Source organism: Ambystoma mexicanum, chromosome 5q, assembly GCF_040938575.1.
Source record: "Ambystoma mexicanum isolate Mex_15411 chromosome 5q, UKY_AmexF1_1, whole genome shotgun sequence".
NCBI lineage: Eukaryota > Metazoa > Chordata > Amphibia > Caudata > Ambystomatidae > Ambystoma > Ambystoma mexicanum.
The window spans coordinates 1,293,114,736-1,293,138,287 of NC_090933.1; the positions used below are offsets into that span (position 1 = coordinate 1,293,114,736).

A 23,552-nucleotide genomic window follows, 5' to 3' on the forward strand; every position below is an offset into this window, starting at 1 on the left:
TCGTTGGAGGGGAAGACGAGGCCGTCCTTTGAATTAGAGCCCCAAGGAACTGCTTGACCCGACTGGGGTCTAGGCTGGATTTCTTCTCGTTGATGAAGAATCCCAGACTGAAAAGACGATCTATAGTTGTCTGGGTATTTGATGGACATGTTTCGTAGAGAGTCCACTGTTCTGAGCCAGTCGTCGAGGTAAGGGTAAACTGGAATGGATTGCCTGCTCAGGTGTGCTGCTGCCACTGCCAGCACCTTTGTAAATACCCTTGGTGCAGAGGCTATGACGAAGGGCAGTACTTTGAACTGATAGTGCTTGTATTGTACCATGAATCTGAGGTATTTTCTGGGCACCGGCAACATTGAAATATGAAAGTATGCATCTTTCATGTCCAATGTTGCTATGCAATCCCCCTGTGTGAGAAGGGGAATTACCTCCTGCAGAGTGACCATACGAAACGTTTGGGGCTTCACAAATTTATTTGCTGGGTGTAAATCTAGTAGAGGACGCATGGTACAATCCTTTTTGGGTACAAGGAAGTACACTAAATAAATACCCTTGTTTACCTGTAGAAGAGGTGCAACCTCTATGGCACTCTTTTCCTGCAGGGTCTCGACTTCTTGTAGCAGGATGCGCAGATGTTCTGGCGTCAGGCGTCTTGCTCGCGGCGGTCTGAACTGGGGGGTCCGGCAGAATTCTATACAGTACCCGTGGGTAACAGTCTTTAGCACCCACTGGTCTGTAGTTATTCCCTCCCTGACTACTGTCTCCCAGGGCATGTAAAGTCACCATTGGCTTTGCTAGTCCCAAATTATGAACAGAAACCAGTACAAACCATCATATTGTGGACGTACTGGTCAGGGCAATTCGATTGCCCCGGGGTCTGTTGTTCGAGGGGGCACGTCTCTGTCCCCCCTGATCGAGTTTTGGCTGGTGGCAGTGGATACTACTTTTTATATTCGACCGCAAATATATCTCTATGGGACTTTCCCATTGTTCGGGGCTACCAACTTTAATTATTTTATTCTTATAGCCTCGAACATACCGCTGGTTTATTTATTTAATATTAATTCGCCGGTTGGTATTTTTTGCCAGAACTCGATTCTAAAATGGCGTGTGTGTTCTCTTCTGTGGCTCCAACCCAAGTCGAGCCCTTTGTTCCACTTTTTGGCGGGCTTCTCTACATAAGCCTCCAAAAGTGGTGCCACTCTGTCTGGGTACCAGAGGGGGTGTGGGAGGGGGTTTAGGCACCCTGGACTGAGTTACCTTGGTAACTCAAGTCGCACTCTTGTGTGATTGGCCCAAGTGGTGAGCCGGCCGGCTCACCACTTAGCATGTTTGATTGACAGCTAGGCTGAGTGAATGGGGGTGTGCTGCATAAAAGCAGGGCTTCGGGGACTGGAACTTCAGAAGTCGCCACAGGACCTAAGAATCCGAGGAGGGAGAAGCTGAGCTGGCCTGCAACAACGACACCACCGGTGGAGCCCTGCTGAACCGTCTCACCACTTTTCCCAACGACAGAGGAGATCTCCAGCCTGGAGTCTCTTCTTCCTTCAACTGGTGGGGATAACCAGTCTACCTTCTTTTCGCCTTCCTGGAGCATCTCGTGGCCGCCTTGCCTGTGCCAAGCACCCCGGCAACCGGGATACCACTTTTTCACCACTACCGCAAACCGAAGGGTAGTACCTATGTACCGGAGAACTCCGCTGCTGGTTTCTTCCCTGGCAGTGCAACGACCTTCATCCTTCCTCCACGACGAGATCTTCCCTTCCCTCTGGACGACGCTGTGACTTGCACCCGCTGCCAGGAACAACTGCCCCCGCTGGAGGATCCTCTCCATTTAAGGTACCGTGTTCCACCTGGCTTCCCTTGCAACTGTTTGAACGGTGTGTTTTAAATCAACGTCTCTCGAACCTGGGTTAGCCTGGGACACCTTAGCTAACTTTCCTGCACTGAACTAAACCTTTTTCGAACTACCCCCACAAACTTTGAAGACTGTGTAACTGTCTGATCTTGGGCATCTTCCGCCTGGCTCCCTTGAAAGTGGGCCTGGCACCTAAACTTCCTTGCTCACCAGTAGACTGTGCCTTCCTAACTTGCTGTGGTTCTTTAAGGAACAAGTTACACACCTGTAACTGTCGTTCTCCAGCATGGGTCTGGCATGGATTTACATGCTCATGAATATTCCCCGTCGTCAGGCTGGGAATCCTCGGTAAAGAAAAATCAGTATCAGTTTTGTTTCTGATCTGTCTTTCGTAGTAGTAACCAATCACTGATCTCTGCGTCATACTGACCACAGCCAATGACTGCCATCTCCCTAAGCACCGCCTCTGGCAGCCATCTTCAGATTTGGTAGCACGTGAAGTGGCAGTATGACCAAGTGAAGAGCCGCAGAGGGGTAGGCAGGAGGGTTCGCATGTGAATCCATGCCAGACCCATGCTGGAGAACAACAGTTACAGGTAAGTAACTTGCTCCTTCTCCAGCATGTGGTCTGGCATGGATTCACATGCTCATGAATATAAGAATACATAGCAGTACACATGCACAACCACAGGAGGTGGCTAAATGCTCAACATTAAGCAATACAAAAACTCAACATTAAGCGTCTCTTACCTCCTCACCAGGCTCACCTTAAGCGAACAGGTTGCGCAGCACTGCTTGACCGACCCTGGACTCCTCCCCGGAATCCCGATCGGCGCAGTAGAATCTCGTGAAGGTGTGCGTCGACCTCCACATAGCAGCCCTGCAGATGTCCAGCAGGGGCACACCAGATAGGAACGCCGTAGTAGCAGCGATCGCTCTGGTCGAATGGGCTCTCGGACGGCCTGGCAGCGGTCTATTAGCCAACCGGTGGCAGTGCATGATGCAGCCGGAGAGCCATCTGGAAATAGAAGACTTCGAGAGAGCCTTCCCTTGATTCACAGGTCCAAAGTTCACGAATAGCTGTGATGTCCTCCGAAAACTCTTTGTGCGGTCCACGTAGAACTTCAGCGCTCTAGCCACATCCAGCGAGTGCAAAGTCCTCTCGGCCGGCGACGAAGGAGACGGGAAGAAAACAGCTAACACCAGTGGCTCGTTAAGATGGAAGTCCGACGGCACCTTGGGCATAAAGGAGGGGTGCGTCCTAAGCACCACCCTCGAGGCATGGAAAGTCAAGTACGGTGCTTTGCAGGATAGGGCCTGGATCTCTCCCACTCGTCGTGCGGAGGTAATGGCCACCAGGAATGCAGTCTTCCACAACACAAACTTCATCGGTGCGGAGTGCATCGGCTCGAATGGGGGCCCCATGAGCCTGGTCAGCATCACGTTAAGTTCACACGCCGGGGCCGGGGCATTCACCGGCGGGAACGACCGAACAGTCCTTTCATAAACTCTTTTACCAGTCGATGGGACCACATGGACGTCCGTCCTGTGGTTCTGGTATATCTGGAGATCGCCGCCAGATGAATCTTAATGGAGGCATGGGCTAGCCCAGCCTTTGTCAGCGATAGCAGGTACGGCAGCACTTGAGGGGCCGTAATCCGTAGGGGGTTGATCTTCTGTGCTCGGCACCAGATAGAGAACCTCTTCCACTTGTGACCGTAGCATTTGAGAGTCGAGGACGCCCTGGCCTTTGCAAGAACCTCTCTGCAGTCGGCCGGTATATCGTACCCTCCAAACTCTAGCGCTGCAGGAGCCAAGCCTGCAGGTTCAGCGACGCCGGGTCGTGGTGGAAGATGGCGCCTCCTTCTCTGGAGAGAAGATCCGCGTCCGCCGACAGCTTGATGGGAGGGGACGTTGACAAGTCCAGAAGGTCCAGGAACCAGATCTGCCTCGGCCACCCCGGTGCGACGAGGATCATCCTGCACCGGGACCTCTTGAGCTGGTTGATGAGTCGAAGCAGCAACGGCAACGGAGGGAACGCATACAGGTATAGGCCGTCCCAGGGGAACGAGAACGCATCGCCCATGCTTCTCGGCTGGGAAAACCTGCTGGCAAACCTCTGGCACTTCGAGTTCGTCGCCGTTGCGAACAGGTCGATTTGGGGTTTGCCCCATCGTCGGAAGAGTTGATCCACCTGATCCTGGGGCAGTTCCCACTCGTGACACGCGCACAGCTCCCTGCTGAGCGAGTCGGCGATGGTGTTTCTTTCTCCTGCCAGGTGGAAGGGAACCAGGAACACCCCCTGGGCGACCGCCCAGTGCCACAGATCCTGTGCCTCCTTGGGTAGGGCTGGGGATCTGGTGCCTCCCTGCTTCCGTATGTAAAACATTGTCGTGGTGTTGTCCGTGAAGATCCGCACCACCTTGCCCTTGAGCGACGGGAGGAACGATTTGAGAGCCCAGAACATGGCTCGGAGTTCCAGGATGTTGATGTGCAGGAGCTTCTCCTCCGGGAGCCAGAGGCCTCTTGGGTGGAGATCTCCGGTGTGGGCGCCCCAACCTTCCAGGGAGGCATCCGTCGTCACCGTCTACTGGTTCGCCGGCATCCGAATGTCCTTGCCCGCCGTGAGGTGCGCTCGAACGCCCCACCACTGAATCGCCCGCCGGAACACCTCTTTGAGGGGGACCCCGTCTTCGAAGGTGCCCGTCGCCTGCATCCAACGGGCATCGAGAAATTCTTGAAGAGGGCGCATCCGTAGTCTGCAGAGGCGCACCAGGTAGATGCAAGAGGACATCATCCCCAGGAGGGACTTGATGGACCTCACCCTGGCCTCGTCCGTGGCTAGCAGGCGCTGCACTTTGCCCAGAATGGTCTTTGTCCGTTCTTCCGACGGTGCCGCCAGGCGCCTCACTGCATCGAGCTTCGCTCCCAGAAACAGGGCCACCTGCGACGGCACCAGGTGGGACTTTGGGTAATTTATGGCGAATCCCAGGTCTGTGAGTAGCTGGATGGTCCTCGCAGTGTGTTCGACGGCGAGTTCCCTCGTCCTTGAGCGGATGAGCCAGTCGTTCAGGTAGTGGTAGACGTGAATCCCCTGCAGGCGCAGCCGCGCCGCCACAGGTTCTAGGCACTTGGTAAAGACCCTGGGGGCCGACTTCAATCCGAACGGCAGTGCTCTGAATTGGTAGTGGTGTCCCTGGACGACGAACCTGAGGAACTTTCGGTGACTTTTGAGGATGGGAACGTGGAAGTATGCATCCTCCAGGTCCAACGACGATAGAAAGTCGCCTTCCTCCAGCTGTCCCAGCACGTGCTGGAGGGTGACCATCCTGAACTTTTGTGACCTGATGTATTTGTTCAAACGACGAAGGTCCAGGATGGGGCCCCAGCCGCCCGTCTTCTTCCTGATGAGGAAGTACCTTGAGTACACCCCGGAGCCCCGGAGCCTCTTCGGGACGTGCTCGATGGCGCCTTTCCTGAGCATCGCCCGTACTTCCAACAGCAGTTGCGGGACGTGATTTTCCTTCCTGGCCACAGGTGGAACGTGAGGGCACTTCTTCAGGAATTCGATAGTGTCCTCTTGCCAGAATATCCAGCACCCAACGGTCGGTGGAGATGGACTTCCACACGCCGACGAAATTCGTCAGCCGGCCTCCCACCGGGGTGCTTCGGTGGGGGCCCGAGGCCATGGCCGGTTCAGTCCTGCTTGGAGGTGGTGGCCTTGCCGCCCTGGCCACCTTGCCGACGGCGGCGAGGCGCTCCCTGCTTGCCGCGACCCCTGTAGGCCTCCTGAGCTCTGAAAGGGCCGTCATTGCTGAAGGGCTCCTAGGGCGCGGGCCGTCTCCGTCTTTATGGCTTGGAGGGATTTGTCCACCGCCTTCCCGAACAAGTTGCTGCCGTCGAACGGCATGTCCAACACCCTGGTCTGGACGTCCTGACGGAAGTCGGTCGCCCGGAGCCAACCCCGTCGTCGTAGGCAAACTCCGTTGCCCAGCTGGCGGAACCCGGTATCGGCAATATCGGTTGCCACCGTTATGGCGTGGTCCGACGCCACCTCGCCTTCTTGAAGTATTTCCAGGGCCTCGGACCTCTTGTCGTCCGGTAGGAAGTCCAATATGGGGGCCAGCTTAAACCAGAGCTCCCTGTCGTAACGGGCCACGATCACCAGGGCGTTGGCCGCTTTGATCGTCATCGCCGCCGACGAAATGACCCGTCGCCCCATGGCGTCCAACTTCCTACCCTCGCCGTCCGGAGGGGAATTCGACGTTGAGGCTCCTGACCCCACCGCTTTCTTCTTCACCGCCGCGAGACGACCGAGTCTGCCGTTAGCTGGACCCTGAGGCACAGGGGAGCGGTCTCGGGGACCCGGTACTTCTTCTCGTACCGGTGCCGTGGAGACGGGAGACCCGTTCCGTCGTCGTCGCCCTCAGAACCCGTCGTCGAGCCCACTGCACCGTCATCTCCCGACTCGTGGGAGGATGAGGAGGGAACTGTAGGCCTTACGGGGGCGAGTGGAGGAGAGGGTTGGGTCCTCCGTCGTTTGTTCTGAGGACTTCCCGACGGGCCAGGTTGCGGGTCATCCGGCCTGGGCCGTGGTAATCTCGTCCTTATCTCAGAGCATAAGGACTGGATCGCAGACAAAATGGCCGCCGAGCTATCCTGAGGCCTAGGTTCCGGCTGCGCCGGAAGGGAAGGCTGCTCTTCCTCGCCATCGTCGTCTTCCTCGGTTATCTCCCGAGGATCTTCCTTACGGGATCGAACCTTCTTGAATTGGACTTCGAGATTCCTCACGGCCTCGGTCAGTTCCTCCTCTGAGGCTGACTCCGAGCTCAAGGAGGCTACCATGCCCCCCCTCGCTTCTTCCATCATGGTGGACATGACGATGGGCTGAAAAGAGGATTCCCTCCTTGGCGGCAGGGAAACTCTAGTCCTGAAGGCAGTCTCAGCTGGCGGGGTCTCTGCCGGCTTGGCCAGAGTCGCCGCGATCGCCTCGATAGAGGCCTTTCCCTGCTGGGTAGGGGCCTTCACCACCTTAGGTGCGTCCCGGGCCTTCTCCTTGGGGGGATCGGACGGGGCTTCTCCCGAAGCTTACCCGGGGTCTCGGACTTCCTCTTCCCCGAACCGCTGGCTTGTGGTTGACGGTGCCGGAGAAGGTGCGCCCTGCCTGGCGACCGAAGAGCCCGACCTTTCGGCGCTCCCGGAGCCAGCGGACTCACGGCGCTTGGCCTGGTGTTGGGCCCCCGTCGCCGGGGCGCCCGCACAGGACTTAGAAGCCCGCTCGGACCCTTTCTTCTTCTCACCCATTGAGCCCTTCTCCAACCAGCTGGCGAGACGGGATTGACGGTCCCTCATGGTCCGCTCCGACAAGTTCTTGCAGAACTGGCAGTCCTTCTCTACATGAGTCTTGTCCCCATGAAGACAGTAGAGGCATCGCAAATGTTCGTCCTCCTTAAACACATTCTGCAGCCCGCATCCAGGGCAGCTGCGAAACAGCTTGTCCGGGTGACGAACTCGTGTCCTGGGCCATCTCGAAGTAGGCCGCAAAACTTCTGGAATCCTCCAAAAGGTTGATTCGACGAAATCTTCACCCTTGAGGGGCGTAGGAAAATCCTGCAATGGGTACCCGTTAACGGGAGTAGAAACGGTGGAGCTTGAGGCTCGATTAACCGAAAAATGTGAAAATTCACCTGAAAAAGCGCAAAAACGCAGCAGAAGCTCGAGAGCTAAGCACGAGGACTCCCAACACTTGAACGTGCGGTAAAAATCTGAAGATGGCTGCCAGAGGCGGGGTTTAGCGAGATGGCAGTCATTGGCTGTGGTCAGTATGACGCAGAGATCAGTGATTGGTTACTACTACGAAAGACAGATCAGAAACTAAACTGATACTGATACTGATTTTTCTTTACCGAGGATTCCCAGCCTGACAACGGGGAATATTCATGAGCATGTTAATCCATGCCAGACCCCATGCTGGAGAAAAAGTGTTTAGTGTTTATGCTTCCATAATTCTGCTTTTCCCTCCGTTTTTATTTAACTTGTTGGAGTGCCATCGAACGTTAAGCGCTCACCTCTGTCTGGAAATAAGTGGTGTTAACTAAGACTTGTCCAACAAGTAATCAGGGATGTACATATGATAATAGTGATTCTGTTTTTAACTTATTTTACCAATTTAGTGCTAGTGTGTTTTATAAGTGTGTGTTAAATAAATAATTATATACTTTTACACCCAAGCTCTGGTTAGTGTTTGCTTGTACTACTGTATTTCTGTACCTAGTTTGTATGCTCTGTATACTGCCTAACTCTTCTTGAGGGAAATCTGACTGCTCAGCCACAGCTACCAAGTGAATCTGTGTGGTACAGACTTCTACCAAGTGGGTTTACTGCCAAACACCTGTAGTCTTAAATCTTTTGCAGTGGTCCCTAAGGGAACTGCACAGGTTTCTGCCTAACATATAGCGCATATACAGAATGTGTTTCAAGGCGCTTCAAGGAGGGAGGTTACATGGGAGAATACAGTTACATTCTTACAGGTCCTTGAAACAAATCAGAATGTGAGAAATAACTATCATATCATAACAGATAGTACAAGTGCATGGAACAAAAAAGGGAGAGCAGGGTAAGAAAAAAAAGGAGACAATACTAGCAGGAACATTACTATGTCTGATGACAATTGTTGCAGTGCAAGAATGACAAGAGTAGGGCGAGGAGTGGGGGTCTGGGGGAGGGGAGAAGGGAAGAGGCGAGAACAAAACAAGTGACTATCTTGAGGGTCAGTGGCTGATCAAGGTAGTGCTGGGGGAGAAAAACAAGGAGGAAAGAAAGGGGGGACAGACAGCTGTTATCAGAGGTCAAGGGACAGTGATAAGCGTAAGTGCTAAGAAATGGAAAAAAAGGTGAAAGAGGAGAAAGGGGAGGGCAGGGTGGCTGCAGAAGGCAGGCAGCTACAAATTACTATGCCTGACGGCAATTGGGATAGTGCCGAACTTACACAGGACAAGGGGAGGGAGAGGAAGGAGGGGGGAAAGCAGTGGCAAAGACAGACGGCTACAAATTACTATGCCTGATGGCAACTAGGGTAGTGCCGGAGTTTGACAGAAGGAGGGAAGAGAGGGGTAAGGGAGGGGGAGGAAAAAAAGGGCAAATGATGCCAAGCAAGCAGGGGGCGAGGGGGGCAGAGAGACCCTCACTGAAGGCATGGGGCATGGGGGGGGGACATGGAGACAGTAAGGGGGATAGGGGTGAGCAGGGGACAAAGGTGTAGGAAGGGGTGGGGAGACCAAAATCAGACTCAGGGGCAGGAGGGGGGACACAGATGGACTCGGGGGCAGGAGGGGGCACACAGACGGACTCAGGGGGCATACAATACTCACGAGGGGCGGCACTGTGGCGGACAGGGGTAGACAGGGCCCTTGAAGTGGACCTTAGTGGTCAGGTGCCGGCTCCCACCTCACGTTTGCACCGATTGGTCTATCTAGGCCAGGCAACCAATGGGAGAGGGAGTCAGAGCCTGGCCATGAAAAAGGGAAGTCCAGTTAGAAACAGTACGGACATCCTGGAAAGGCGTTAGAATGCATGTGTTTTTGATAAATAACAGCAAAAAAACCCAAGAAAAGGGTTTCATCCAGGTGCAACATGAAAACCACAGCAAGCGTCGTGAAGCCAACAACAAAGTCACAAACTTGCAGGTGGAACGCGTGAAAATTGCGCCTCAAGCGCGATGTACTCCACAATTGCCAGGCTTACCTTGGCAGTAAGTGGAGGGGGTCAGATGAGGCTGTAGGCATGGCAGCGGCACCCAGGTGCTGGAGAAAGAAGGCAGGAATGACTACGTAACAGCTACGCATGGAGAGGATGCGATTAGCATCGAGTCCTGATATAGCAAGCTCAATTGCACATAAGACTTCATGAATTCCCATATTATCCAAGTTTTAAGATTCCGGGACCAAGAAATGAGAGATGAGATCAAGAGTCCCGCGCCTCCACCGACCTTCCACTGACCGCCACAGACCACTTGGGTTCTCGCACCGGTGCTCTTGTACCTGATTTGCTAATTTGTCTAGCACGAGAACACCAAGCAGTCTGGGGACTGATGTTTCAGTAGGAGTCAGCTGCTGAAAGGGGAGGCATGTTCAGCAGCAATTAAACACAGCTGCCGTGTGGCGTTTGCTCTTCTCTACCATCATGTTTGAGAGGGCACCAACAGTAATGGGCAGCAAAAAGATCTAGCAAACACAGATACAATTTATACACAAATAATGTCAAAACCAAGTAAAATGCTCAATCTAAAATCACGTATTTGCAAAAAAAAGAGCAATTTAAAATCTCTGTAAAATCTCACCAATATAAAAATTCAAACAGTCCATCTAGCTGGTAATAAACAAAGAGGTTATATAAAACACTGCAAAGAGCGGCTAATGAGATGGTCAGACTGGGAAGAAGGAAAAACAAAGGTCCATGAATTTCAATGGACTTTGCCATGGGGAGAATTTGTAAAGTCCCAAGAAGCCTGTGAAAGACCTGTGGAAAGGAGACATTCCGCCTGGCACTGTGAAATGTTTTAAAAACCCTGAGTAACGCCAGGAAAAGGGGACACTCTCCCTGGCATTGTGAACTGTGTTAAAAACCTGAGAAAGGGCAGGTGAAGGGAGACATTCCCCATGGCATGGTGAACTGTGAAACTTGGGAGGAGGCGGCCACTGATGATTTCGACCTGGTGCGATGTGATCTAAATCGAGGATACCCTGGAGCAACAGTGGGTCGTTTCTGAGGCTGATCCGAGGTCTTGCGGCAGAGATATATGCTGTGCTGCCAGAGACCGGAGCAGGCATTGGAGCACTGTCCAGAGACGGCGGCAACATGTGGATCACTGCGGACGCTGTGAGCCCCCAGCATGTGGAGCTGGGTGGCCCGAACTTTCTTGATATGGGAGCGGCGGCCGGGTGAGAGCGGCTGTGCAGTGGCGCTGGGCTGGATGCAGAGTGAGCATGGTGTGCACTGGAGGAGCTGGCAGTGTGACCTCTCCATCACGGCCCGGGAGAGACCTGGCAACGTACTCAGACCATAGATCTGCTAGGTAGGATCCCTTGCCCTCCCCAGTGTTCTGCGCTCCTTTGGTCCCGCTGTGGATTGCACTTCAGGGGACGTATCCCAGCAGTTCTGAACATTGGAGGAACAAAGGCACGCTGCAGTGAAGCTCTGAACCCTCATTAATTGACAGGGCTGCTGATGTGCTTTCAACACTGCGTTTAGTCTCAGTGAAGGTGGTGGAGAGAAACAATCCATATCAGCTTGCAAAGCGTGTTGGAGCTGTGCTATGTGATATATCCTCTTTGGCCCATATTGATTTCAGAGACCTTAATTTAAAAGTGCTGGTGAAGGTGTGGAGGGGTGCACTTTTGACATTGGAAAGGTGCGGTTTCAGGTAGAGCACGTCTGGCTGGGAAAGGGCTACTGGAGTGGATGAGCCCCCTCCCCTGACAGGTTGGGAGAATACCACTTCTGGATTCCCTGATCTGATTTGGGTGTGCCACTGGCAGGTCAGTGGTGGGCTGGGGCCAGCTTGAAGACATCTTGTGTGCCCAAGAAGGCATACGTCCAATCCAGAGTGGGTCTTGGATGACGTCTGAGGGCGCACTCCTTTTTTTTCTGCTGTAACTTGCCCTTCTTGGACCCACTCGGAATATAGGTGGGTTGGGATGGGGCACTGACTGAGGCTGCTGGACTGTCAGAGGCTGGCCTTTTATAGAGCCCCTATGATGCAAGGAGAGTGCAACATTGGCTGGTGACAGAGTACTACAATGGTTTTGTGGTGGCAAGCTCCCCTTGATGGTGAGGAAGAGCAGCTGCTGGATGGCCAAAGGGTATAGGAAGCAGGGTCACCTGCAGTTCACCCAGAAGGAGGGTTTGGCGCTTTGCAAGGGCACCAAGTCGGCTGGAGAAGGTGGCAGTGACGGCAGGGGCACCAAGTACACCGGTGGAGTCTACAAGCTCAGCCCCGGACCTCAGTATCATGTTGGCAGAGATGAAGAGCTTGTTTGCTTCTCTCAACACCAAGCTTGATGTTATGGAGTACAGAATGGATAGGATGCAGGAACGCATAGAGAAGGTCATCTTCGGGAGGCTGATCACAGAGTGGGTGTGTTGTAGGATACGAGCACTGAGGTGACCCAGGCAATCCGTATGCTGTAGCGGGAGGTGAGACATTCGATACAAGAACAAGGACCTGGAGGCGAGGTCTCGCCACAACAATATCAGGGTGGTGAGGATTCCGGAATACATCCAGATGCAGAATATGGAAATATTTATGGAAACCTTTATGGACCCCACACTCTCCTCCAAGTTTCTAATTGAGACACCGTGTGTCAGTGCAGAGGACCAGGCCTGGTCAGAACCCACCCCCAGTAATTGCACGGTTCTTGAACTATCGAGACTGAGATGTTATATTGCACAGGGTGCGTGAAATGAGCTACTTAAAATATAAGGATTCCAGAGGTTTGTTCTTCCCGGATTTTACCCCAACGGTTCAGAGGGCCCGCTGTCTTTTTTGGCAGCTAAACGTTTGCTAAAGAAGCAGGGATTGCAGTATGCTATGCTGTATCCTTCTACGTTAATAGTCATCCATGATAAGAAGACCCATTTGTTTTTAGATTTGGCTGAAGTATTTACTTTTTTGGAGTCCCTGCTTAAAGGCTGATGTGGTGTTGGACTGAGGGAGGTATGGCACGGCCGCTGTTCTGCGCCCTGTGTAGTCTGGTCATGTATAATATGGACACTATTGTTGGATGCATGAGTGTGCTCGTTATCTGGTTATTATTGATCACCAGTGTTGGTTTGTTTGATGTTTATGTAACAGTGCAGGTCAGTTGCTACAGATCCTAATAGTTGTTTGGCCTCCTCATCATCCTCCTGGAATGTGCTTCTTATAGGCCTGATTAACATGGATACAAAGATATTTAGTAAAATCCTGGCGGGTAGGTTACTCCCTTTTCTCCCCTTTGTGGTGCACCTAGATCAGTCCGAGTTAATCCTGGGGTGGTGTACAGCATTGAACTTGCGGAGACTGCAGTATTGGCTCAGATCGATTCGTCTGTGCAAGCGGTTGACGCTGTTGGGGAGGAGCAAGAGCCTTGGGCAGCGCCTTCCTGCACCCCCCAAGCACTTTACAATTAGGTAAGACTTCTCAAAGCACTATAGCACTGAAAAAGCTTTTTTCATGCAAAAATAAATCACCCACAGGCGAGACCAGGCACTAAATGAAGACAGTATTTAAATATTAGGTGCAAATAACTATTAGTTGAATACACTTCTAAATGTTATTCTGTTACTCTATTTAGCTTTAAAATCTCAAAACACGGTGAATGCCGCCTGTGCTAAAAATAGACTACAGACATTGCCTGGTGTCGGCTAGCTCTGGCAGAGCACACAATGTGGCCGAGCAGCTGTTTCAGGCAGACTAAAAACTCAATGCATGACAGAGTATTTGTATACTTTCTACACACGTTTCACTTTTTTTTAATGATTAAAAGGGATCCTCAGGAGAGTTTCTAAGAAAAAAAATATTTAAAAAATAAAATGACTTAAAGATCAAGGTACTAACTTAATTGACATGTCTTTCAAACTTTGTTATAACAAACTGAATATCAAAGAAAGAAAAGTGATAATGAAAAGATTTAGGATTTAGAATTTCAAATGCATTTTATGCATCAAAAAGGGAAAGAAACCATAGCTACATAATCTTCATATTGTGTACTTGTTATGACACTCACCAGTTTTATGTTGTCTTGGACTGAATGGGTAGTTTAGTAAATTAATTATCCTTTTTCTTGAAAATTAGGAGATTGTACTGGAGGGTCCAGTATTTTGAATACCCTGGCCTAAAAGGATGGAACAGGGAGATGTTTATAAACAGAAATGTTTATAATATATAAAATGATGATAAACGGGAGCTACAATGTATTTTTGCCTAGGCAGCAGTATGCTAAGTAGTTTTGTCCTAAATGGAATCCCGGCCATGCAAGAAGGAAGACTGCAGTGTCCCTTGTAAGGAAGAAGGACAGTGTTGGATGAGCTATGCCAGTATCCAGTAACCAAGTCAAACAGTATATAAGGTGCCTGCTTAGCACCAGTTTGGTGGAGCCGGCCAGGAGGACAGAATGCCGGTCGGGGAGCATGATTAGGGGTACCCGTATTTAAAGGGTACCCCTGTAAGTATGGGCTACCTTTCAGCACACTTTTGGATATGGAAAAGGCTTCCGACTCCGTTGCGTGGGATTGTCTATTTGGAGTTTGGGATACAGTGGGATTGCTGCTTTATTATATTTAATGCGTTAAGGTCTTGTATTCTGGTGTGACTGCTTGGATTGGCCTCTTTGGTATGTGCTCAGAGTCCTTTGAGTTGGGGATGCAGCAGGGTTGTCTCGGTTTGCGATTGATATTGATAATTTATTTCTATTGCGCTCGTACACAAGTGTTTCAGAGCGCGATCCACTGCAATGGAACCACTTGCAGTCCCTTTGAGATCACAGCATGCACCAAGGACTGGCGCTGGGAGCGGTCAAGGACCACATATTTCTTTATGCGGACAATGTTATTTTATATGTGAAAGACCAGAGAGGAAGATGAAGCCGATTTCTCAGGAGAACAAAGCTTTTTAGTGAGGTATCTGGGTTGCAGGTGAATAATAATTATAATAATTAGAATTGTTCTATTATAATGCGCTTAAAACAGAGAACCAGTTTCTAAGCGCGAGCCCGGGATTCGAACCTGAGTGGCTGTGAGTTGTCTTGCTTCCAAGAGAAAATGCGTTGCCCCTGAGCTATCCCCCATCCAAAGAACAAGTTACTTTCTTACCTGGTAACGTTCTTTCGATGGGATGGGCCGACGACGTATTCCATATCTATGACAGGTAAGCAGCACAGCTGTGGTGATTACCTGTCATAGATATGGAATACGTCGGAGGACCCAATCCCCTCGAAACTATTTATTTACGTTGAATGAGACTACCAGGGGACCACCTGGCTTAGGGGGGTTCTGTTGGGAGCAGGCTAGCAGCAAATATTTGGATGTAGTCATTATCAGGAACCGACCTCGGCGTTTGAAAGATAATCACAGGGCCTATATGGAGGCGCTACGAGGGAAAATTGAGCATTGGGCCACGCTTCCCATCTCACTCTTGAGCAGAGTGGCCATTATCAAAATGGTGATCCTTCCTAAATTGTTATATTTGTTCCTTAACATCCCAGTCTGGCCTGGTTGCCAACACTTTAGGAATTTACTGACACTGCGGATTAAGTTGGTTTGGATGGTAGGTGCTTAATAGCACGTGGGAACAAGGAGGTCTCAACGTGCCCGACATGGAACTCTATTATTTGGTGGCCCAGGTCTCGTTTGCTTCATACTGGCTGCGGGGCTTGCAGCCTTTTCTCTCAAGTGCACATCGAAAGGCGGTCGGTTTGGCCTCATTGTTTGCAGGGCACTTTAATGTCTATGAAGACTCCTGATAAATGTCCACTTGACCCGGTCTTATGTATGGTCCATTCATGGCAGAGGTTGTGCTTGCAGCGGCGGGAACCGCGACCGTATGCGCCAGAGCTGGCGATTGTGACATTCAGTGTATTGCTCCAATGTGTGATGGTGTCATAAGAGGAAATGATCGGGTCTGGGAATCAACAATATGTTCAGCTTTTATTTGGACAGGACCTTTGTATCCTGGGTGTAAGTTGAGGTTAAGCTTGGGGGCAAGTTTGGGCTGGCGTACCAGTATTTTAGGATTTTTGAGGCATTTCGACCATGATATTCTGAGTTCCCAGTTGAACTGCAGGAGTGTGATTCTGAAGCATCTTGTCAACTCACAGAATGCTGGTTGGGTGGTGTCCACTATTTATCGGATGGTACCAGCTCTGCCTCCATGGCGGAATTGGCATGTAGATAACAGTGGCCGGGGGATATTGGGTATGACCTGCAGGATAGGAGGTGGCAATATATGTGCGCATACACTAAGAAGGTAATATGTGCTAGGTTTCAATTTATACAATTTAAAATCCTTCACTGGGTCTATTTTTACCCACTGGTCCAGTGGAAATTTCAGGACTCCAATGATGGCAGGTGTCATGCTGGATTTTTTAATATTTTGTGGGAATGCCCCTCTTTGTCGTCCTTCTGGAAGCAGGTTTCTGAAATGACCGGACATATGATATGCCACGAGGTGCCTCTGGATCGTCTTTGTTGTCTATTTGAATGGCTCCCGGGAGTCTCTAAGGGTGGGAGGAGACTGGGATCTATTTTGTATGATCCTAGCCAAAAGATGTGTTCTGATACTCTGGTCTAGCCCTGTCGCTCGGACTGTGGGGAAGCAGTTGTGAGACTTGGCATAGTGTTGTGATCTGGGACATGGATATTGTAAAATTTTGCCGGGGCATTCTGAATCTGGAAATGTGTGGGACCTGGTTTGCGTGTTCTTAATGGCAAGAGAGGCAGTCAGCAATAGGGCTGTGAGGAAGGAACAGGTGGGACCAATGGACGCACCACTGGAGTAACAGTGGCGGGCCTGATTGCATGTTATGTATATGTGCTTTGTCGATAAACGTGGGGACAGTTTTGGTTTATTAGTTTCTCTATGTCTGTAATCACACCTTGGAGGTTCATGCTGGATTGTGACCTTTTCTCATCTTTTGTTGTATATGTTTATAGGGTGTTGGATGCAATGTGAACCTGTTAATGAATAAAGTAAACAAAAAAAGAAAAACTGTGAGACTAAAGCCAAGAAGTGTGAGGACAAAGCCAAGAAAGGTCAGGGAATAGGAGTCATTCCCCTGGCATTGTGAAATAGTAAAAACCAAGTGAAGAGAGCGTCCAGGGGAAGGGAGTCATTCTCATTAGCTTTGTGTGGAGGAATACTGAGAGTCAGACACCTTGAGAAGGGGGTCATTCTCTGGGAAACAGGTTTACAAGATATCTGGAGAAGGGAGACAGTCTCCAGCTGTCTCCCTTAACACAACAGTGAAAAGTAATTATGTGCAATAAGGATTAATGATGGTTAAGGTGTAACTTTATCCTTTTGAGTGAAACTGAGAACTTTGCTCCTTATTTGATTTCAACCTGAAACTTTGTTTTTCCCCTGGAAAGGGATCGAGACTCGGAAAGGTAGTCATTCTTTCAGGTAAAGATCCCACCTAACAATTGGAACTGTGATCCGCTGTCCAGAAAAGGGGAAACATTTTTCTAGACCAAAAAGATCCACTATCTTTTTGGTTTAGTTACAAGTGTGAGGGACAGAAGTAGGGTTTTGACACAGGACGGTGGAGTATTGATTTACATGGACATCTTGACAAATCCCTTACTATTTTTAGTTGAGGTCGGATACTGCCTCTTACCGTTAGGGAAAGTTAGGTTTTCTCTTTATTTTTCATTACTAATAAAAGTCTATACCAACAACCATGCCAGCCGTGTGTCAGTCTCCTCCTTCTGCACCCTTACAATAGGGATTACAACTTATTAAATGAAACTTCTATAATTTCTGAATATATGTTAAAATGCGGGACGAGTTAAATAATGCCCCAAAACAAAACCTATAGACTGGCCTTATTAATGTGCAGAACATATAGGTTTTATCTTGGAGCATATTTAGGCCAAACCTGCCGCATAATTACAGTGGCCCTCCATAAAGGTAGTTTACTCCTCTTAGCTACTTCACTGACTTGGGCATTTCTACCCAACAACAAACACACTTTATGCTGGCTGCCCAGAACGCTACTCACAAGATTTTTGCAGACATCGTTCATGAACTCGCCATAGTGCAAGCCTCTGTTCTCATGCAGGTGGTTCTTGAACATGTCACCAAGACCATCACAGCCCATATTGGGAGCACACATCCGGAGGGCAAATTTGCATGCCTGGAAGATAAGAGAGTAAGATTAGGCAAATACGGGAGCATCAAATAAATGGCATTGCTATCCATAGGGTACGCATTCAATCAGTAGTTGAAAGGCCAACATTATGCTATGTAATCTGGCAAGCCAGTGTTGGCTGGACAGGATTCCCTGGCACAAAACATTGCTGCTGTCTTCCCACAAGCCCACATACAAGAAAACTAATGGGGTCAGAAGAATGAGCTGGTGAAGGAGTGTGCTTGTCTCTGTAGAAGGTTAATCAAACAGTAATTCTTGGGAGTTGTTTCAAAATTACTATTTATACAGGCATTGTACCTAGACTGAAAACAATTTTGATAACATTTTACATAAACAAAGTACCAAACCTAAACTGAAAAACGACCCACTAAATATTTTTTTGTATACCTGATAATCAGTCTATACAAAACTCTTAGATTCAGATTAGGTGCTGGCTGGCCAATATCTTTCAGGAAGGGGCAGCTGGAGATTGTTGGCGACAGTCGGGTGTTGTGGACTACCTGCACAAATTGTGAACTGAATGGTCGGGAAGCAGAAAGCTCATACGCCATCATTACCTAAATATTACTAGTTACTCACCGTAGTGACTAACTAACATACTCTTAGTCCATAGTCCCCTTTCCTCGATACTGTATGGGCGTCCCTCCTAGGGACGGGAGACAGAACCTTTTTTCACCAAAGAAAACCCTTCTTCCCGTTTAAATTTAGAGACGTGCGGGGCACGGCCCTGTGAGCATGCGCACCCATGATTCCGCCCACTGGCGCCACTCCTCAGTCCCCATTGACGCGTCGACAATATTTAACATTGCCTAATGACACCAGTATTATTAGGGGGAGGATGGTGGGACGTATGGAGGAAAGGAGACTATGGGCTAGGAGTATGTTAGTCACTACAGTGACGAACTATTAATTACTTTTACAGCCCGTCCCTTTTCCACCATAATGCAGGGGCGATAACAACTGAATGTAGCCCCAGGGTGGAGAGGAGCCCCTCCTTAAGGAAACAGATTCCTTAGAACTGCCTGTCTGAAAGCCGCATCTGACTTAAAGCCGGCGTCCAAACAGTAGTGCTTACAGAAAGCCGAAGGGGTGGCCCAGGTGGCCACCCTGCTGTGGCCTGCCACAGGACCTGCCGCTGGAAGGCGATGGCCGTGTCCTTGGCTCTGACAGCGTGGGCGTGCATGTTAGCTGGAAGTGGTTTGTGCTGCCCCTCATAGGCCTCCCTGACGGCCGAAACCATCCACCTTGCTATAGAGGCCTTGGATACCTGATAACCGGGCCTTGACCCCTCCACCCCCTGAAGGTGACAAACGGGGGCGTCTGACTTGCGGAAGCCCTTGGTCCTGTCCAGATAGAATTTCAGAGCATGTCTGACTTCCAGACAGTGCAAGACCCTCGGAGCCTGGTCTTTAGGGTCGGCAAAAAAATGGAGGTAAGACTATCTCCTCATTTAGATGGAAAGCGCAGGCTACCTTAGGTAGGAATGCGGGGTGCATTCTCATGACCACATTACCCTTGTGAAAAGTAGTATAGGCTTCTGAAGACACCAGTGCCTGGATCTCGCTGACTCTGCGAGCAGAGGTGAGGCCCACCAACAGAGCTGTTTTATTGGTGACCAGCCTGATGTACGCGGACGCCATTGGCTCGAACGGTTTGTGCGCCAAGGTGCCTAACACAAAATTGAGGTCCCACAAAGGGTGTGGTTTCTGGATGGGCGGGTAGAGCCTGGTGAGGCCTGCCAAATGTCGCTTGACCACTGGGTTGGAAGAAGAGAAGACCTCCTCCTCCGAATTTCTGTAGGCCCCTATGGCTGCCAAATAGGTGCAGCACGTGTCCACCTGTACTCCTGAGTGAGCAAGGTGTGCAGAGAAGGAGAGCACATCATCCAATGCACGTAAGGAGGCCAAATCTCTTTTGAGTCCGTCCAGTGACAGTACCTAGTCTATGTACTCTTGTACTGGCTCCTAGAAGCGCCCTGAATGATTTCTAGGTTAGCCTGTGATAGGCTCAGGTGCTTCAGCGTGACCTGCCCAGGAACCACGCTGCAAGGGCTAATTTCTGTGAAGTGGGGTGGATGACCCGGCTCCCCTGCTGCGCAAGAAGATGAGCTGGGCCCATCAGCAGGTGAATGGGTGGCCTGTTCGAGAGGATGAGAAGCTCCGAGAACCATGGTCTCGCTGGCCACCACAGAGCTATCAGAATGATGCTGAGGTGACAAGATTCCTTTATCTTGCAGATCACCCTGTGAACCAGGGGTGTGGGACAACCTTGCCCCCAATGAGCGGAAGGACACAGAGCTAGCTAGATGGATTTCAGCTCCAGCCAGTTAATATGAGACTCCCGTTCCTGCAGGGTCCGGACTCCATGGACGCAGTGGTTGTCCAAAGTGGCCCCCCAGCCTTCCAGGGAGGAATCTGTGGTGATGGTGATCTGCGGGGGCCGGCTGCCGAAAGGGCTTGCCCATCCGCAGGTTGCTGTCCCAGGAACGCCATGTGAGGTACGGGAGGCGAGATGGAGGAATGCTGACAAGCTCTGCTTGGGAGCCCCTCGCCTGATTCCATGAGGCTGCGAAGTGCAGCTGTAATCTCATCTAGAGTCTCGTGTGGGGTACAGCCAGTAGGACCGCCGCCATGATTTCTAATAAGTTTTGGTACCACCAGGCTGAGGTCACTTCTCGGGTGAGGAAGTGAGTGGTGGCCCTTTTGATGGCCGTGATCTTGCCCTCCAAGGGGAAAACACTCTCAGAGTTTGTGCCCCAGATGAGGCCCCGTTAGGGAGAATTCTCAATATGTGCTAATTTCCCTTACCTTTTGAGACCCCCAGCAACTTTGCTGGATTTCTAGGATTTGATTTTTTACCTGGAAAGAGTTTGAGCCTTTTTTTCCCACACTCATTTATTTCGATGTGTGTTTTACTTTTGTGTTCTTTGGTTATGGAGTTTTAAAACAACTCCAGTGGCATTATCTTTTTCTGTGCATCACACAGCACCTTCAGTGCAGTGACACTGGGGTGTCTTTCAGACTCCCCAAGGTTTAAATACCTTCTCTGGGGCTGACTACCGTCTCCCAGAGCATGTAAAGTTAAATTGGCTTTCCTAGTCTTTTTAAATTTACTGACCCAGCACACACTATCTTCCTATAGACTGCTGGAGGGGTTGCCTAGCTTCCACTGAGTAAAAACACTCATGTAACAGTAAACTTTGACCCATTCCTAATTTAAATGGCTGGTGGCAGTGGTTTAGATCAAACTACCATGATTTTACCTGACTGCTAACAACGGAAGCTAAAAATCGGGTCAGCCGTGTTTTCCAATATGGCGCCCAAGACCTATCTGTAATAACAGACTCCGGTCATCTTTTGTCACCATTTCTTTTAGGAAAGGTCTTCTTGCGTTTGTCTCTGCGCGCCAAACCAGGTTTGGTCCCTTTGTTCGTTGGCCTTTGGCGGGCTTCAGTGTTGAAGCCCTCCTCTGGCGCCAGGGTGTCTGGGGTGGACAGGATGTGAGGGAGGTGCCCGAAACTCCCTGTGCTTAGTCTCCTAGGAGACCTGCATGCACTCTGGCATGATTGGCCAGCTGGCTGTCCGGCATGGACAGCCACCCTGCTGTGTGAGTGACAGCCAGGCTGGAATGAATGGGGAAAACTGTTTAAAAGCAGGTCTCTGGGACTTGGAAAGCAGAGTCAACCACTGGAACGAAATAACCTGTTAGGGAGAATTCTCTTATAAGGCTAATTTCCCAAACCTAGTGAGTCCCCCAGCAGCTTTGCTGGATTTTTGGGGTTTGTTTTTTTCTCCTGCTAAGAGTGAGACTCTTTTCCTCCCACTCTTAGACATGATTTGAGGTGTACTTTTGACTTGGTATGTGTTCATGGGCTATAGGGTAACTTCTTTCTACTCCATAGGGCATCACCTCTTTTGTATGAGTGTTACACAGCACCCTCAGTGCAGTAACGCAGGGGTGTCTTAGTGACCCCCAAACAGACTCCATACCCTGGGACTGACTACCGTCTCCCAGGGCATGTAAAGTCACCATTGGCTTTACTAGTCCAAAATTGTGAACAGAACCAGTACAAACCATCATATTGTGGAGGTACTGGTAGGGGTAATTCGATTACCCCTGGGTCTGTTTTCAAGGGGGCACTGTGCAGTCCCCCCTTGTCAAGTTTCTGGCTGGTGGCAGTGGTTACCACGCGAAATATTCCTTCGGAATATTCTCTATGGGATTTTCCCATTGATTTTAAACGCACCACTTTTTGGTGCAATGTTAAAGATACCGCCGGTTTATTTATTTAACATTAAATCTACGGTTGGGTCTTTTTGACAGAACTCGGTTCCAAAATGGCGTTTGTGTACTTCTCTGTAACTCTGACCAAGGTCGAGCCCTTTGTGCCACTATTTTGGCGGGCTTCTCCACAGAAGCCCTCCAAGTGGTGCCACTCTGTCTGGGTTCCATAGGAGGGGTGGAGGGGGGATTTGGCACCCTGGACAGAATTGCCTTGGCAACTCAAGTCGCACTCTTCTCTGATTGGCCCAGTGGTGAGCCGACCCGGCTCACCACTTAGCATGTGTGATTGACAGCTAGGCTGATGAATGGGGGTTTTTCTGCATAAAAGCAGGGCCTTTGGGACTGGAACTTCAGAATTCGCCACAGGACCTAAAGAATCCGAAGAGGGGAGAAGCTGAGCCATCTACAACGATGACACCCCTGGTGGAGCCCTGCTGTAAAGACCTCACCATTTCCCCAACGACAGAGGAGATCTTCTTCCAGGAGAGTCTTCTTCCCTTTGAGCTGGTGGGATCAACCAGTTTGCCTTTTTCGCCTTCCCGGACGTCTGGTCGAATCGCCTGTGCCAAGCACCCCTGCGGCCGGATAGCCACGCTTCACCACTGACCGCGAATAAAAGGGTTGTACCTTTTAATCGGGAACTCTGCGGCTGGTTTCATCCCTGGCAGTGCAACAACCTCCAGCTTTCTTCCTTGTCGAGATCATCTCTTCCTCTGGTCGAAGCCACGACTTGCACCCGTTGCCAGGAACAACTGCACCCGCTGGAACGTTCTCTCCATTTAAGGTACTGTGTCCCGCCTGGCCTCCCTTGCAACGGACTGTCCAAGGTGTCCCGTAAATCCTTGGCTCTCCAACTGGGTTGGCCTCCAGACCTTCTAACCTTACCTTTCTGAACTGGTCCAACCTCTTTTTGACATTTTCTGCAAAGACTTTGAGTGCATTTCCACTGTGTGATCTTGGGCACATTCCGCCTTGCGCTCTCCATGAGTGAGCCTGGCTTATGAACTTTGGCTCTACAGTAGACCTTGCCTTTCCTGACTTGCTGGGGTTTCTTAAAAGTGTTGGTACTGCGTTATTTCCATGCTCTGCTTTTTCTCTCCCTTTTTAACGAATTATTGGAGTGCTATCTAAGGGTACGCGCTCACCTCCGTTTTATTAATAAGTGGTGTTTTAACCTAGACTTTTCGAATAATTAACTAGGGAGGTGTATATACTTATAGTGACTGTGTGTGAACTTGCTTGATATATTAGTGCCAGTGTATTTGCTTAAAGTGTGTGTTAAATAAATAATTATATACTTTTAATACCAAAGCTCTGGTCAGTGTTTGCTTGTTCTACTGTATTTTTGGCTCTATTGTGTATACTCTATACACTGCCTAACTCTTCTTGAGAGAAGTCTGACTGCTCAGCCACAGCTACCAGGTAAATCTGGGTGGTACAGACTGCTACCAATTGGGATTAATGCCAACACCTGTAGTCTTAATCTTTTTGCAGTGCTCCTTAAGGGA

The 23,552-nt window shown here is 50.2% G+C and overlaps 1 protein-coding gene across 2 annotated transcripts in view; it reads right to left on the reverse strand.

Annotated features, from left to right (window-relative positions):
* The window catches only part of MROH1 (maestro heat like repeat family member 1), a 2,813,132-nt gene that overhangs the window by 139,914 nt on the left and 2,649,666 nt on the right, over window positions 1–23,552 (reverse strand). For both annotated transcript variants that reach the window (XM_069621886.1, XM_069621885.1), the window contains one exon: window positions 17,611–17,745. In XM_069621886.1, coding sequence (XP_069477987.1) covers window positions 17,611–17,745 — 135 coding nt within the window. The remainder of the gene's footprint in view (window positions 1–17,610; window positions 17,746–23,552) is intronic.